The sequence below is a fragment of the Macaca nemestrina genome, chromosome 6 (genome assembly GCF_043159975.1).
Source record: "Macaca nemestrina isolate mMacNem1 chromosome 6, mMacNem.hap1, whole genome shotgun sequence".
Lineage (NCBI taxonomy): Eukaryota > Metazoa > Chordata > Mammalia > Primates > Cercopithecidae > Macaca > Macaca nemestrina.
The window spans coordinates 166,479,457-166,497,416 of NC_092130.1; the positions used below are offsets into that span (position 1 = coordinate 166,479,457).

Here is a 17,960-nt window from a genome sequence, read left to right on the forward strand (position 1 = left end):
GAGACAAAGCTGGAGTATTACTTGGGAAATCTTAAGCAACTGACTTGCCCAGTGATACTGTTACTCTTTTGGTGGTTCAGAATATACAAGTATTTTAAAAATATTTCTCCAAACTAAGTCTATATTCTATTTGTGAGTAACTATCTGGAAAGGTTTCTTGGCTGACTTCTATGTGTTCATTCCAGTTACCATGCTCTTACGTGTGTTTCGTGTATCGTGTGTCTGTGAGTACTAGTGAGTCTTAATTTGTTCCTCTGGAAAAGAAAGATTCATCAGGGGTTGAAACACCAGATTTAGCATGGACACTGCGTCCCCAGGGGTTCTCTGCTTCTCTGCACATACCTGGATTTCAGGGCTTTATTCTGGGCTGCAACTATTTGTTATGCTGTCATGTCAGCATGGGAAATCTTTACAAGAGCCAGAGAGGCAGTGAGCGTGAGTTTGGGGGATGGTAATGATTGAAAATGTGACAAAAGACTATTAAAAGCAAATTCTACATATTGCACAGTGGGTCCTAAATGCAAAAATATGAACTCTGTCTTTGCTTTCAAATATGAATTGAACACAGAAAACATGAAGGATAAAGTTAAATTCCCCAGCTTTTTTTTTTTTTCCTTAAATGATCCCAAGATTCAACCAGAGGCCCAACACAGCACTGCCGCGGCTCATGCTGTAATGAAGAACACATGGTCTTTGCTGCCTGAGAAAATGCACATAAATGACCGACACTTCCACCGTTCTCTGAGCAGCCCTCTCCCACAAATTCAGCGGGGAGCTTTCACCAGCGGACACCTCCAGGTGACCCTGAATGCCAGAACACAACGTAATCCCTGGCATCAATTAAAACCAACCCAGTGAAAAACAACTGCTCTTCTTTGTGAATTCTGAAAACGAGAACACACAGCAGTCTCCCCATTTTGGGCTAGTCTTCCTGAGTCATGTCATGAAAAGAGAACAGCCTCATCACTACTCAGAGTGAGAAGTCCTAGAGATATGAGGCCGGTCGCGTCGATCTCACCAAACAGAACAAGCCAACGGAAGTCGCACGTACACACTGGCTCTTTCACTCTTATTCTCAGTGTCGTTTCTGAAAACACTGAAAACATTACATAAGCATTGGAAAATGTAGCTATGTAGACAAATGCAAGACTTTGAGCATCATTTTTCCTCTCGAGCTGATTCTTGGAAGGGGAATGCTAATCTATCAGCATTTCTGGTCAGGAAACCATTTCATTCTAAAGGTCCTTCTTTTTATTTTCACCACTGAAATTGCCAATAAAGAAACGTGAAGAAATTAAATGTAAATGAAAACAGATGGTAAGATCCTTTGCTTGGTTAATCGGATGCACAGGATCTCACATATTGCCAAAGTGAACGTGTAAAACACCTCAGAAATAAAATAAATGAAGAAAGAGTCTAATTACTGATAGTGGATAACAGTAAAAAGGGGCCAGTGTGGATCAACGTAAGGAATGAAAACAAGGCTGGAGACTTGACTTATACGTGTCCTGAACGGAGCAGGACCTGGCTGGCCTGAGCTCAGGAATGCTTTAGAAACACATGGTCCGCAGCTGGTGGGCAGTTGATCACTAGGCTGCTGGCTGCCAGGAAAAGATGAGCCTATAGCTGTTCTGCCTTGTGACCAGCAGCCGAGCAACAAGAGGCCAACGTAGGAATCAAGTGGTGGCTGTTGGGCTAGTCTTAGTGAGTCATGTCTTGAAAGAAAATGGCCTTATCACCACCCAGACTGAGAAGTCCTAGAGAGAGAGGCTGGCCGCGCTGATCTCACCAAATAGAACATGCCAGTGCCAACGGAAGCCGCCTCCCTGGGACTTTCTCGGCTTCCCACTGCACTGCCTCCCAGCAGAGATGGGCCGAGAGGGCGTCCTCACCCCGCCGGCTCCGGAAGCAGTCCGTTCTGCCTGCCTCATCTCTCATTTCCTTCCTGAGGTGAGATGGGGTGAACCAGGCGGACCCGGGTTGATGGCTCACCTGGCAGATGGCCACACATTGTTAAAAACCACAATGTCATAAAAAATCACTAGGTTGTAAAAAAGTTCTCTTCTTTTTTAACTCAACTCTGTAGGCTGAGGCTTACTTTTTAATGTGATCTTTCTCTACTCTGGACAAATTCTGACTTGACTGAGGGGAATGTCTAGGCCATATTGCTGTGTTGAAATGATAGGGCTATTTTCACTGCTTTCTAAGTGAGCCAGCCCCTAAAATATATTTTTTGGGAAGATGCACAGTATGCTTTTTCTGTAGCCAAAATAAGCTATAACAAAAAGAAAAAAATCCCTAAGGTACCAGTGATTACTGGGAGGGGACTTGGACTCATTCCTGACTTTTACACAAGGACAAAAGCAGATAGCCTTGCTGGGTGAAAGAGAGACACTTAAAAACAAATTCCACATAAATGAAACCAGAAAGACACATCCTGCCAGCTGAAGGCATCCACGCCCCGCACTCTCTGCCCCCTCCTAACGCACAACCCACAGGCTCTTTAGCACTGGCTGCGGGTAGCGGACGGTGGAAAGGTGATGTCGCATCAGTCCTCCTGGGGAAAGTTCTCCAGCCAGGGAGCAGCCCCACTGCCCGCATCGAGCCCCAGTGTGGCACTGTTCCAGGGCCCTCTTTTCAGCCTGACAGCAGAGGTCAGGGGAGATCCGGTTCCCCGCACCTCTCCTGCATGACAGAACAACAGGCATAAGGCCATGTCTCGGCCTGCTGCGAGACAACCCCCGCTCTGATGGAGGCTCTGAGGGCGAGGATGCAGCATGTGACCCCATATCCCGCCAGGCAGGCAAGGAGCAACAGCCTGCTGCGGCACTCTGGGCTCTGGTCTGTTTAAATGCTCAGAAAGCAAGAACTTCTGAATGTTCCTCTAATTGTGTGGCTTTTTCAGATGTTTCTGATCCTCTGTGTTCCCAAAAAGTCAAATGGCTGTTCTTTTCACAAAATTACCCAAGATTCGTATAACTTATACAAAGAAAGATTATTAAACAAACAAATTCAGCATGGGTATGAGACTATTATTTTGTGTACTGCTGACTGAGGGATAATGAAGTTCTCCCTGTTATAAAACAATGGGTTCTTGATTCTTAATTTCGCTATATGGGAAGTTATTCCCAAGGCAATACAGTACTTACTATTGTCTTGAATAGACAACCATCATGTAAGGAAACAGAAGGTTAATTTTGGGGGAAACAAGCAGTTCCACGGTGCTCACACACCCTTCTGTCCATCTGAGTCTGCCTTCCAGAGGTGCTAACTCAGCTAAGAAACATGAATGCTGAACCCATGGGCATAATAGTTCTTGACATTAAACATGGAATGTTAGAAATGAAAGACCTAATCTTACGTGAAGAAGGCATATGGAAGTGTATTCTTCATAATGAATATTTATTTTTGGTTAATATCTTCCTATTATTTGTTGAAAACAATGAAATCACTTTGGCTGCTTTGTTAAAGAGGATACCAAAGATGTTGGGGAGGGTGCTATATGCAGATTTTTAAAAAAGTTGAAACATGTCTTTAAATGAAGCAGGTGGCACAAAAAGACTCTCCCAGGCAAAATGGCTTTAAAAATTGTGCAATTAGTGTTTTAAACTATATGACATTTATTTCAGGAGGTGAATGATTTTTCTTCATTCATGTATACCTTTATTATTATTTTAAAAAATGTATACCAGATTCAGAATGCTAGCATGGAAATATTTTTTACCTACATTCAAGAAAATGTACTATAAACCATGCTAACTTATACATGTTTTCACAGAGTCACACGACAACATACCCATTTTAATGTGGCATTAAGGGAAAAAAAACGTGGCTTTGGAGTATTCTGCAATGAGCCTGCCAAGTACTATCTCTATTTATTTATTTATGAGACAGTCTCGCTGTGTCACCCAGGCTGGAATGCAGTGACTCGATCTTGGCTCACTGCGACCTCCGCCTCCCAGGTTTGAGTGATTCTCCTGCCTTAGCCTCCCGAGCAGGTGGAATTATAGGTGCCTGCCACCACACCTGGCTAATATTTTTGCATTTTTAGTAGAGACGGGTTTTTACCATGTTGGCCAATCTGGTCTTGAACTCCTGATCTCAAGTGATCTGCCCGCCTTGGCCTCCCAAAGTATTGGGATTACAGGCGTGAGCCACCACTCCCGGCCACTTTACACTGTATACAGCGAAGGTTAGCTAAAGTTTCAGAGTTTCAAGGGATGGAATATTAGCTTAGAAAGAGCTACAGCTATGTAGAATGAGGAACCAGAAGATTATTTCTCCCCAATAAACCACAAAGCATTATATTACGCAATATATGTACATTATATTATACAGTCCCTGGTTGTTTAATTCAAAAACAAAGAAACGAAAGCTGTAACCAATTAGGAATTCCTTTTATAATTATATTTGAGTAACTCCCCCATTAAAAGCAAAATGCTGCTCAACTAAAGGTAATAAGCAAAGTAGCACAGACTGGAGGAGGTAGAACACCCCCATGTGCATGCACCCCGCAGGTACTGTCTACTCCCAAGCACACAAAGCATTAAGTGGTGCAACGCCAAGACCTGAACTAATTTGATTTTATGACATCTTGTCTCCCTCTCTTCCCCCTGCCCACCCAAAGGCACTGAATGGCACTGCATTTTGTTTTTCAAATCACCATTTTGTCATTTCTTGAGGGCTGTCCCCCACTTTTTTGGGATATCACATACTAAAACCACCACAACAATAAAGGCCAAAGACAAAAAGAAAAGAGGGTTGGAGCAACTGCTTTTGGAGTTCTCCAGGAATCCCACACGGGGTTCGAATGCTGTCTCTCCCACGCTGCCTGCGCCTTGCGAGACGGCGGCTTTCTAGAATCTCCCGCACCTTCCTGTCCTAAGTCTTCCTGTGAGCAACTCTTCCCTGCCTGTCAAGCCTGGGAGTAATCACAGTGAGGGGAGAGGAAGGGAGCGAGGGAGGGAGGGAGGGCTGGAGTTATTCCAGGCAGAAACAAAGCAGGCTCGGAGATGGAGACAAAGGGAGTGAAAGGAACGCCTCTGCTAAGAACACCAATTAACAGCATGGATCTTGTCCTTGGCTGAAGCAGTGCCCGTGGTGGATGAAAGGCACGGCCACGGACCGGAGGTGGCAGTGGGAAATAAGCAGACCACCCCTGCGTGGGGCCGGGGCTCAGAGTGCCTGGGGTGGGCACGGTGCTGTCTTTCTTTTTAGCTGGAGAGAGACAAAGGGAAAAACATTCCATGTTTCAGTTCCTACGTCATAATAAGCACATCCCCCATTTATTATTGAAGAGTTCCTTATTCAACTGCAGGCCTGCTTCTGTGCCCCTGGGCCACTTCTTAAAATAATCCATCAGATTTCAAGGATAAAAGAGGAAGGGGAAGTTGCCTTAGGGCTAATATATTCTGTCTCAGAAGTTTTTCAAAGGCTGTATCCTTAGACAGAAGAGTAACTCTAGTCTTCTCAGGCTGATAGGTACAGGTCGATTTCACTACAATAGGAATTGTTGATTTTAACAAGAAATAACAATAGAAAGGTTTTTCAACTGTGCATCTGAGAAAGTGGACAATGGATATGATTGAGATGGTTTCTTATAGTCAAATATTAAAAGTATCAACAAAAGAAGCCCCATTTTACACATAAACAGACTAGAAGATGTATCCAACATGATTCGTGGCTGCCTAAGGGTGCTAAGTCCCCTTCTGCTGCTCACTGTGTCTGGGAGTTTTCCACTTAGCACATACACTTTCAGAAAAACTAGATATTGGGCGGGGTGGGGGGTGGGGTATGTGGTTTGCTCACATTTGTATGGTTTTATATGTGAACTGCAAAAAGTCAATAGGAGCATCTTTATGGCTGCCCAGCCCCCACTGCTACTCCTTGGAGACAGGAAGGGGAAATGAGGAAGCCTCCATGGATGAATTCCATGGCTTGTTACCCAGCTTGCAGGCCGACTCATTCTGCTTATGGACTTGCTCACGTGCCCCTGAGGCCAACTCTGAGCACCTGGAGGAAATTCTTCAGAATGAAAAGCTATAAATTTGTGTTCCCCCGAAATCTAGCTGAAGAGATATACTTAGAAAGAGCACATACCAAAGACAGATTACAGTTAAATGAGAAGGGTGCCTGCTCCTTGTCTAGAAACAAGAAAAGAATTCCCAAACTAGGAAAAGACACTTTTTGCCTGAAGGCTCCTAACCTGGGACCTTTGGCTTCTTGGGCACTTTTGGGGGAGGTTTCAGTCTAATTTTAATATTAACTTCAAAAACATTCTAATATTTCAAGATTTTATATTCACTCTAAAAAAAGGCTATAATACCAAATAACTTCAAGTTTCTTTGCTTCTTGGCTAAAAATATATACAAATCAAATTCAATGTGTAACACTCTTTTTCTTTTTTTTAACATGGAAGGGAGGGAACAAAATTATTTTAAAAATGCAGTTTGCTTAAGATGAAATAAAAAGAGCCTTTAATGTAGATTTTGGAGAGCATAATAACCATAATAGCAAGCATTCTCTATCTTTTTGTTTGTCTGTTTGTTTTAAATAGATGAGGAAACTGCAGCTCAGCGAGATTATCAAGAACTTTTAAGATCACACAGGTAGGGGTGAGCAGGGACAAACTGGCTTCTACAGTAACACACCATTTCCACTATCCTATAATGCACATCCTGTCTTAAACCATTCACTTAAAGATATTTAAAGGGCAAAAAAACAATTTGAGATAGAATTTAGTTTGCACAGCAACTTGTGTGAAACAATCAGTCTTCACAGTTGAAACAATCCAACATTGTGACAAGTACTTCTGTGGTTTTTGTTTATTCACGTGAAACTGAATATTCCATGTACAGGACAGCTTTAATGTGAGGCAGGACTGTTCATCTACTTGGATACTTTCAGAATAGATTCATATTATGTATTTCTTCAGCAAAGAAATTTCTTTATCCTATATTTAGTCTTTGGAATGTTTCCCTTTAATTTATAAAAACAAAAATTGCAGTGGTGAGAATCCATATTCCCAATCAAAACAGAAGAAAAAAAGACTTCAAGAGAATTCAAGAATTATAAAGCACACAGTTCACTTTGTGTAAGAGTCTGTTCAGTGTTAAGGAGAGTCACCGGATTACGTTTTCCCTGAGCTTGAGTCAGGGGAATACGTATAGCACTGGAATAGATTCCATCTGTCCTATAAAAGGGCGTACTGATTTCAGAATGAGAACCAACCCAAAAGTTCCACTCTCTTATCCACAGAACTGGGCTCTCTCATTGGAAACGTCATAAAAGAAGATTTACAGTTCTTCTTGACCTTACCTTCTCTGATTTTCTTCACAATCACTTAGCAGTGAAAGTCTCCTGGCTCATGTCTGTGTAATTTATTGACGATGGCAATGTCAGCAAATAAAACAGGCTTCTGTGAAGATTACTCCAAGCAAGGCTGGTTCACATTTGGACAGGGGAATGCCCCACTGAATGTCAGGAAGTAGGAAAACTGCCTTTTCCCAAAGTACTCCAACACAAGAAGCCCCAGACTGCTTGCAGGTGTGAGACGCTTTGTAATCACACTCAGTGATTTCATGGGCACTGTACAGTTACTTCGGGATTTACTTCTTGGATGTTACCCAGAATCATTCTTCCTTTTAAAATGTGATGCATATACATTTCCCCATAATCAATTTAATAGGTAAAATCAGAATATTAAAACATCACTCTGATATAACAGCATTCGGGAAATCGTCTTGAAATTACTATAAGGGTTAGAAAAGGATGGGCAGGCACTTTCTACACACACACATGCATATACATGAATTTCACTTTCTCTTATCTATCCTTTATTGTGAAGTGATCATGTTTTGTTCAGGAAATTCCACAGGTCATCAATTTTTCTTACGAATTTTTGCTAGCTTAAAAAATTCTGAGGTGACAGCTTGAAGAACATCACCTAGACTTCCTAATAGTTTAAGAATTACCAACAAATATATATATAGAGAAACAAAAAATGTTACAGCACAATTATCCTCCAGTATTTTAAAAAGCAAATTTAATAATGTCCCTTGAGAAGAATTCTGAAGGAATTAAAATACCGCTAAGATTCAAAAATTCCCTCTACAGAAAGAATGCTATGTCTTTACTATCCATTACTCTTTAGAAAAATTGTTCATTAGAATATTTTGTTCTAAACTTTGGGGATGTTTATGATATCCTGAGGGGTGTGCTCTATTGTTACTCCCACTTTGCAGACAAAGAAAAAGAAGTTCAGAGAAAGAAGGTAATTTACTCAAGATTCAGAGCTAGCTAGTGGCTGAGGCATCAAATCAGACTTTTGATGTGACCAGTTGTTCTTTGCACCGCACAGAAATTACTACATTCAATTAGGAGAGCAGACACATCATCTACTTTAACCCACCCAGTGCAGGAATTCCTAGTGCACAGGGTCCTCGAGGGACTTACCCAGTTTGCACACCTGCAGACAGGGAGGTCACCATCTCTGAGTGGTAAAACAATTAACATAAATATGACAAAAAGAACCTAGGGTCAAAGACTTTTTAAAGGTTCTGTGAACAAAAATACAATGAGTATTATTGAAAATGATGTTGAGAACCACACATGCAACATTCACGCAGCCAACACTTACCTCCTAATATTCCATGAACAAATGGGTAAAGTAGCGCCACTTCCCCTTCAGATGCCCAACATATTTTCTGTGCCTCCCTTTTGATCTGACACCCCACCCTCTTTCTTTGGGGGGTCCTTCCATCCCAAAAGACCCTTCTCCACTGAGCTCTTAATAAACTAGAAGTGCCCCGTAAGTCTCAGCAGATCCCCTTGGCTCTCTGCATCTTGCCGCCCACTTCTGAAGCACATACACGGATAACGGCTGGCAAGAAAGTCAAGGCAAACACTGAAAGTGACCCAGGCCACGACCCAAATTCTGGTAGAGAGCATTCCTGCTGGCATGGAGGTGGCACCCTATGAGAGATTCCTTTTTTTTTGGCTGTATGGTCTGGACAGATGGCTGTCAAAGGTTACTGATACAAAGCTGGCCTCTGGAGCAGGGCAGTGTTCCATGGGCATCTGCAGACCCTTCTCCCCTCATCTTGCCTCTTTCGTATCCTGTTGCCTTTTCCTCAAAGTGAAGCTTACCGACCTCTCAAATAACCTTTACAGGAATCACATCTTCACGTCTTTCCCCCAGTTCTGCGTATAAAGCCAGAATCTGCCACAGACACTCCCTTGAATACAATGGCAATGCTGGGAGCATCCCTCTCCCCAGTTAACTTCGTATTATCTTATCATATGGCTGTAGTTCTCATGGAGAGCCAGAGTCTAAATATGTTAGGACATGTCGTTTTCTCTAGTCTGAAAAACTCCAAACAAAATTAAACCCGAAACAGACATAAAGCCAACTAAAATCATAAGGCAATTTGTAGCATAGATTACTTTACGCTGTTTACATGCCATTTACAAGAAAAAGGGATAATCAAAAGCAGTCTCCAGATATTAAAAAGGTCTTACAACACACAATGGATGTGCAGTGCTCTGTTCCCAGTTGCTCCTCACATTCCCAGTGGTCCCCCCACAAACCATCTCCGAGACACAGCCCCCTCCCAAGGTGGTCAGCACGGAACACGTTTCAGGTTCCAAGCACAAAATATTTGTTTTAAAGGACATGTCAATCACTGAGCAGCCACTGGAAAGAAAGCAGGCGGAGAGAAAGCAGCGCCAGCCCGAGCATCTGCAGCGAGCTTGTGTACCTAGGTCGAGGATCCAGTACTTGCAGGTGCCCGGCTGCCCGCCGCCGCAGTAGGCTGAACTGACAGAGGACAGCGAGTCCAGCGTGTCCACGGGCTTCAATCCGTTGGGCATGGTGACAGGAGCCGGCTGGAGGCTAAAGGTGCGGAACCCCTATCCTACCTCTCCCACCACAGCAGCTAGAGCCACCCGCTCGGCAGCAAAAGCAGAGACCAGCTAAACAGACACTCAGACACAGACCGGGACGCGACAGGGACAGGCACACAGACTGGCAGTGTGTAGCTCCGCCGGCGCCAGCCCACGGCCCGGCCCAGCGCGCGCCTCTCCCTCGCTGGCGTCTGAGCGCGCGCGCTGCAGTTGGGTTTCACAAGTGGGAATACCCAGACGCAGTGGATTTCATTCTACCGCACTGACTCTAATTGGAGCTCAAGGAAATTCTTCAGGCACCCTGGAAACCAGATGTCTCTCCCCGCCTGCACTAGCCAGGGCTGCAATTTCCTTACTCAGTGAAATGTGAAGTGACAGTTGCCCTCCCCACGCAGGCCGTTCTGAATGGCTTCCCTGACTCGGGCTTTGTGTACATCTGGAGGGAGGTCCGCCCTGAGACTCACAGACCAAACAGCACCTCCTGATGTGACTTGATAAAAAAAAGAAATGTAATGCAGTCTAATAGCCAACTGGTTACATCACTGTGCTGTAACGCCGCTCCTCACTTATTAAAAACATATCTTCATTCTTCCTCACAGGAAGCAGCCAGAGAGCTGAAAATGTAAATTCTTGCATGTGAACTGTAAGGAGTTTTTAGAAAAGCATATCTTAGAAGTTCTTTCTTGTCTTCCTTGGAAACTGGATCTTTTCCTCAGCCGAGAAACATTCTTACTCTCTCTTTGAAAGTTTCCATATGCTCGCTTCCTTGTCCCACACCACACAATGGCTTCAGAGGGGAACGTTCACTGCGTGGGAACTGCGGGGTCTGACTTCCAGCTTCTGCGGTGTGGGCGCTCCCCTGTTCCTCGCTGCCCTCCACGCTAGACCTGGACGCACTTGCCTTGGTCTGAGGAAGAGTCACCTGGAATATTCTCCACATATCTCAACCTGTAATGTGGCTCTGAGCTGCTTACAATGTCTTTGAGGAAGTGTTATTTGTTGAACCTTAAAAAAACATGTACTATCTTGAATTCTTTATATTAATAATTCTTCTCATGTCTGCTTTATCTAACTTGACAGTATAAACAATTTTATTTGTGCTGTTTTATATGGCTTTGCTAAGAAGAATGTTGCTTTTTTTTTACTTCCTCAGTTAAAAAAAAAAAGTTAAATTTTGGTTTTCTCCCCACCTCCACATTTGTTGCAAAATAAATTTTTAAAATCCTCAAAGGAAAAAGGCTGTGAAAACAGCACAGACTTCTAGTTTCTTTCTGAGTTTAAGACAATGAACTACTATAGAAATCAAGATGCTACATCCAGGACATCCAGAGAAAACTATCTCAGATACCGCAACGGCTCTCTCACAAACTGCTGCAGAGGAGTCTGGCATTTATGGGCCCACGTTAGGCTTCATATTCTTCTTAAAACACCAAAAGCAAAGCGTACGGCTGTTTTTCCCTTTAAATGGTCCCGTGATAGATCCAGATGGTGGGTCTGTGCCAGGACCCAGTGAGAGGCAGAGTTCCGCACAGAGCACATTTTATATAAGAGAAGAAAACTTTATTGCCAAATAAATAACCTCCTCTTTTGTTAGCAAAAAGCACTAAAAATTATGACCTAAAGGAAATCAAGTTAATTGACATTCTAAGGTTTCAGTTACTACAACCGTTATTAAAAAGTTTACTTTGTCCCTTTTCAAAAATAGGGACTGCCAACACGGGCCATTAATTTAACAACTAAAAAAGAGCTGTCAGGGAATTTAATTACTTTATGTGTAATATAAGTTCTCTATGAAAGAAAAGAGGATTAAGCTTAATAATGAGTAAAATAATTTTGGCTAAAGATGTATGGGAAATTTCCCTAGGGACTGATCACTTCAAATCTCAAATTTGGGCCAGGTGCGGTGGCTCTCGCCTGTAATCCCAAAACACTTTGGGAGGCTAAGGTGGGTGGATCACCTTAGCCTTAGGTCAGGAGTTTGAGACCAGCCTGACCAACATGGTGAAACCCCGTCTCTACTAAAAATGCAAAAATTAGGTGGGCATGGTGGCAACATGCTTGTAATCCCAGCTGCTCAGGAGGCTGAGGCAGGAGAATCGCTTGAACCCCGGCGGTGGAGGCTGCAGTGAGCTGAGATCGTGCCATTGCACTCTAGCCTAGGTGACAGACTCCACCTCAAAACAAAAACAAAAACAAAACCCTCAAGTTCACATCTGTCAGAGGTGTAGCATCACAGAGATGAGGGAGTGAGGTCTGGGTCCCCTCCTTCCTTCCAATCATGTAGGTGAGAGACTGCGGAGCGCGTGACATAGGACAGGGCATTTTATACAGTAGGTAAAGAGAAATTATCTCAATTAAAGGCAGGCCCCGAAGGGTGACAACCTGAGCCACTAGACAGAAACATGGCACCAGTGGAAATGCGGAGGTGAGTAAATGACCGATGGGAGAGGAGGCGAGGCAAAAGGAAAGGGGGGAAGTCCAAATCACTGGCAAAATCTCCCTGGAAATAAGTTTTGACGCCAAGGCCTATTTCTACCATGGTGGCATGGCCAGGGATCTGGTCTGAGCATCTGAACAAGACTCGGTTCAGGAGAAGGCGACACAGGGACTAGCGACCTTAACATTAAGACTGTGGGAAGAAACGCTGGTTCAAAACTGTGGCCGTGAGGGTGGGAAGCAGAAGGAGGTGAACACAGGTGGGTGACTCGGTTAACTGGGAACAAATTATAGAAACAACAATGTGATGTGACCAGAAAGGAAACTGGAAGCTACTGAAAGGCTTGAGAAAGGGGAGAATGAGGTTAAAGCTTTGAGTCTTTAACCTCATTTGATCCGATGAATGAGTCTACCTGCAGTGTGAGAACATTAGCAAGTAAGTAAAGGGAGTCAGGAAATGATGACAGAAGTCTGAATTGTCAATGAACAGGACCTAGAAAAGGAATGAAGCAGTGAGACAGGTTTAGTGCAGATAGAGTTGAATTTTGCAAAGAAAGGAGATGTGAAAATGGAGTGAATAGGGTGGGTCAGAGACAAACGTCACAGGCACTTGGCAGAAGAGAACGTGTGTAACGTAGAAATTTGACGGAGTTTGTAAAGGAAAACAAGAGCTTCTGTTTTTTGGTATTTTTGATAATTTTTGACATTTGAATTTGATGGCTGGACACAATATTTAAAATGTCGCAGAGAGAACAGAAGATCCATCAAGATAGTGCTGCTTTAAGGACACGACGTTTGTCTCTGAGGACCAAAGCCAGAGATGCTGGGAAGAAACAAAAGGGTGATATCTATGTCAAGCAAATTGGGCACTGACTGTTAACATCATGGCCATATTTCACATCCTCCCAAAACAAATCATTACAATCCACCAGGATGATGGGGTTACGGGCTGAACTGTTTATTCCCAAATTCCTATGCTGATGTCCTGGACCTCGGAATGCGACTGTGCTTTGAAGCAGAAATTTAAAGAGGTGACTGAATTAAAATGAGGTCCTTAGGGTGGATCCTCATCCAGTATGCCTGGTGTCCTCACAGGAAGAGGAGATAAGGGCACAGACATGCATGGAAGAAAGGCCCTGTAAGACACAGGGAGAAGATGGCCACGTTCTTGCATCTGCAAGCCAAGAAGAGAGGCCTCAGGAGAAACTTCCTCTGCTGACACCCTGATCTCTCTCAGTCTCCAGAAAATAAATTTCTGTTGTTTGAACCAGGCAGTGTGTGGTACTTTGTTATGGCTGCCCCAGGCACAGCTCATCAGGGCACGTGTGTGAGGGGTACTATACTCCAAATGGAATATAAACACAGAAACCAATGAACCCAGCTGAACAACACCACCCCGAGGTGGGTGGGGAAGAAAAGAACTAACCTGACTTTGAAAAAGACCTTTTTGATCGTATACTGTAAAACCAAAGGAAAAAAAACCTGTAAGTTTCTCGCAGGAGTATGGGTTAGCAATTCTGAAACTACTATAGTGAGAATGGGTGGAGTCTTAAAGTCATAATTAGTTAAAAATTCAATTTCCAAACAGATGAGGAAAAAAAGAACTTTTAGAATAGGACTGAAGAAATAATTATATTCCAGAGAATGAAATCCAGGTGTCTTACTCTCAAAGAAAGAGGTTACAAATGAGGAAAGGAAGAAGGTTAGAATAAAGCCTGTGCTGACAGATTGCAGGCGGACATTTCAGCATGATGTAAACTCATACACACACATACAGGAGCCTAGTGGAGCTGTGAGAAGAGGGCCACCACCCCCTAGAACCCCAGAATGGCAGATCCACCGACACAGCTTGCACCGTGTGCCTGGAAAAGCTGCAGACAATGCCAGTCCGTGAAAGCAACCCGGAGGGAGGCTGTGCCCTGCCAAGCCACAGGGGCAGAGCTGTCCAAGACAGTGGGAACCCACCTCTTATATCAGCATGACCTGGATGTGAGACATGGAGCCAAAGGAGATCATTTTTGAGTTTTAAGATTTGACTGCCCTGCTGTATTTCAGACTTGCATGGAGTCTGTAGCCCCTTTGTTTTGGCCAATTTCTTCCATTTGGAATGGCTGTATTTACCCAATACCTAGATCCCCATTGTATCTAGGAAGTAACTAACCTGCTTTTGATTTTACAGGCTCATAGATGGAAAGGACTTGCCTTGTTTCAGATGAGACTTTCGACTGTGGACTTTTGAGTTATTGCTGAAATAAGACGTTGGGGGACTGTTTGGAGAGTATAATTGCTTTTGAAAGGTGATGACATCAGATTTGGGAGGGGCTGGGGTGGAATGATACAGTTTGGCTGTGTCCCCACCCAAATCTCATCTTGAATTCCCACGTGTTATGAGAGGGAACTGGTGGGAAGTAACTGAATCATGGGGGCAAGTTTTTCCCGTGCTGTTCTTGTGATAGTGAATAAGTCTCACAAGACCTGACGGTTTTAAAAAGAGGAGTTCCCCTACACAGGCTGTCTCTGGCTTTGCCTGCTGCCATCCATGTAAGATGTGACTTGTTTCTCCTTGCCTTCCATTCAGATTGAGAGGCCTCCACAGTCACATGGAACTGTAAGTCCAATAAGCCTCTTTCTTTTATAAATTGCCCAGTCTCAGCAGCATGAAAACAGATGAAAACAAGAAGAGATGGAGATGGGGGCAGGGGAGGATGGAGGAGGAGAAACAGAAAATACAGATGTTTACGTACGCGTGGGTTGGTACACACACGTATCTGCTAAGAGGGCCTCAATCCAAGCCAACACACAGCAACGAGCATACCTGGCACCCAAACCTTAGTTTCTAAGACCATTCTCCAATAAAAGGGACCAGGAGGGCTTCTTGGAGAAATGGCAGACTCCAGGGCTGTGGCAGGGAAAAGACAAGATGAGCCTGGAACATCCTATGGTGCCAGAAGGTAAAGGAGTGCTCTAAAACAAGATGGGAACGTGTCAGAAGTTCACAGACAGGGTTCCTGAAAGGCACAGCTGGAACAATCTAAGGCGAAAACAATGACAGCACTGGGCGAGGATCCACACAATAAGTATCCAGTACTCCAACCGATATAAATAAAGAATGGAATACATAAAAAATGAGGCAGAGGGACACCTCTTATAGAAGAATTCCAACTGATAAATTCAGAAGGAATGAGGAAAATATGAAATACCATTAGGCAAGCACTACAGTGTTGTAAGCAAGAACTACTGAGGGATGCCAAAATTAGAGGGTAAAGGTAGGATGAGACACAGAGTATTTGCACAGTTCACAAGTATTTCCCCACAAGGTATTTATTAATTACAAAGAGAAAAACAGTACCTTTACAGTGGGGGAAATGCTGCAGATGCTACTGAGACAGTGAGGTGAAAGGGGGTCCCTGGAAACACTCCAGCCAGCCTGCACATTGGGGTGGAGCCTTGGGAAGTCTGTACCCTTTGCAGCGGGGAGGAGCCCGGCTTCTCCTCTTCCTGTGTGGAACCTGGGATTCCAACTGTGGGTGCTCTCGCAGGGAGTCTGGCCTCGTGGAGGATCCTTGTTTCCCCCTTTTTTTTTCCCTTTTCACCCAATAAAACCCTGCTTTACTCAGCCTTGAAACCATCTGCGAGCCTACATTTTCATGGCCATGGGACGGATGAGGACCCCGTCTTTAGCTGAACTAAGTAAAAGTCCTGAGACGCTACTTTAGCCAGGTGACCAAGGTCCACACACCGGCAGGGAGACGTCTCAGGATACCCTATGCCCCTGACGTGATGCGCGGAGAAGGGCACAATAGTGTCAATGCTGTTCTTGCCCAAAATGCATGAGCTAAATTTAAGAGAAAACATTGCTTTATTTACTATTAGATAAACTCAAATTGGGAGGCATCCTATGAAAGGACCAGTATGCCTTAAAATTGTCAAGGTCATGAAGAAGAAAAAAGACTGAGGAGCTACTACAGATTGGAGGAAATTATTAGGTTGGTGCAAAAAGTAATTGTGCCTTTTGTCATCGAAATGGCAAAAACTGCAATTACTTTTGCATCAACCTAAATAAATACAATGTGGATTCTAAATTGGATATTAAGCCAGAAAGAGGACATGAAAGCAAAATCCAAGATGAGGCCCAGAGCTTAGTTAAGAGCATGCCCTGATTTTCATAACTGTATGTGAGATGTTACTATTGGGGGAGCTGGGTACAGGGTGTATAGAAATTCTCTGAACTATTTTTGTCACTTTTCTGTAGGTCCAAAATTATTTCATAATAGTTTTAAAAAATAAGAAAAAACCTGAGTGTTGTGTTATTTAAATGCAAATAGCTAAAGAAACTGAGAGTATGAAAAAGTTACCAGAAAAAAGTAGGTAAAGTCAGAGAAGATCTTTGTGGAAAAAGAAACATATCAGACAAATTAAAGATCTGTGAATAAAGGGTTTATGATTATTGAAAAAAATGTACTGAAGGAACACAAGACAAAACGTATTTTTTCCACATACTTTTGTGGGGCAAAAGCATGAACAAAAATTACAATAGTCAATCTTATTTTCATGAAAACAAAAGTATTTTTACTTAGATTAGTTGAAAAGCAGCTTTTATGGTCATGATCAAAGTTAATGCCCACAAAATTTACTTTTTATGTAGCCTTCTCTTGTAATAATTATTTCTCAACTATTTAAAATTTGGACTTCAATATTCAAGTGTCTGTTATTAATCTGCCCATAAAAAATGAGACAGGTCATTTTTGCCAAAAGGAGTCTAAAACAAAAGCAGTAAAAAGGATCAATAAACAAACGGTGCTTTAAAAATGAAGACTAGAAATACGCTTAAGCCTCAAATTAAGATGAGCCAAAGGACCTGAAGTCTTTTCTGTTGAAATTATGATGCTTTTTGAAGAGTATTAAGCAATTAATATAGAATGAAAAGATCCTCAAAAGCAAAAGACTGGATATACAAAACAACATTAGCTGAATTCTGAGATTAGATCTTGAAGGATGTAGTGATTAGGAATATTATAATTTCCTCTATTAGAAGTGTTTTCTGAGACTTGATTAATACTGATAAAATTTCAGTATTCTACCTTGAAGTCAGTCCTCAAACCCCAATTATTAAAAGCAGCACACAGCTCTGCAGCTGAGGGTGCTCGGCCCCTGAAATGCCGTATCATTTTTTTAAAGTAGCAATGCTGGACTGTTTTCCTTTTGCCACCTCCCTGGCCCTCATTTTCTTCCCCGTGCGTTTCCGCTCTGCACAATATGTCCACAGTGCTGGCTTCAAGCACAGCTGCACCACCAGGATGGAGTCTCTCAGGTTCCATGCACAAAGATACTCCTGTTCAGAGGAAGTTTTCTCCGGTTTCTTTACCCCACAGATAATACCTCCTGCTCTGGAGGGAAAGGGATGACGAAACCCCTGCTTCTTAGGGCTCCATTCAGCCCAGGAGTTCCTGCTGCTTTCTAGCACAGTTGCCAATCCACAAAAGCACCTTTATGGAGGCATTCAAACTCTTCATGTAGGTGCCAAGAATTCGATAGGCTCCTTTTCATTGCTTTATTTACTATCTTTTCACAAACTATGTGAGTTTTTCTCTTTCTTTAACAAAACAAACATTCAAATACTC

The 17,960-nt window shown here is 43.1% G+C and overlaps 1 protein-coding gene across 6 annotated transcripts in view; it reads right to left on the reverse strand.

Moving 5' to 3' along the window:
• Positions 1-17,960, reverse strand: part of LOC105492335 (trio Rho guanine nucleotide exchange factor) — a 368,213-nt gene that overhangs the window by 58,440 nt on the left and 291,813 nt on the right. Inside the window, exon 35 of one of the 6 annotated variants that reach the window (XM_071099095.1) lies at positions 4,901-5,217. The exons of the other annotated variants lie outside the window; for them this stretch is intronic. Coding sequence (XP_070955196.1) covers positions 4,916-5,217 — 302 coding nt within the window. The 3' untranslated portion in view covers positions 4,901-4,915. Of the gene's footprint in view, positions 1-4,900; positions 5,218-17,960 lie in introns of those variants that run through there. 6 annotated transcript variants of the gene reach the window in all.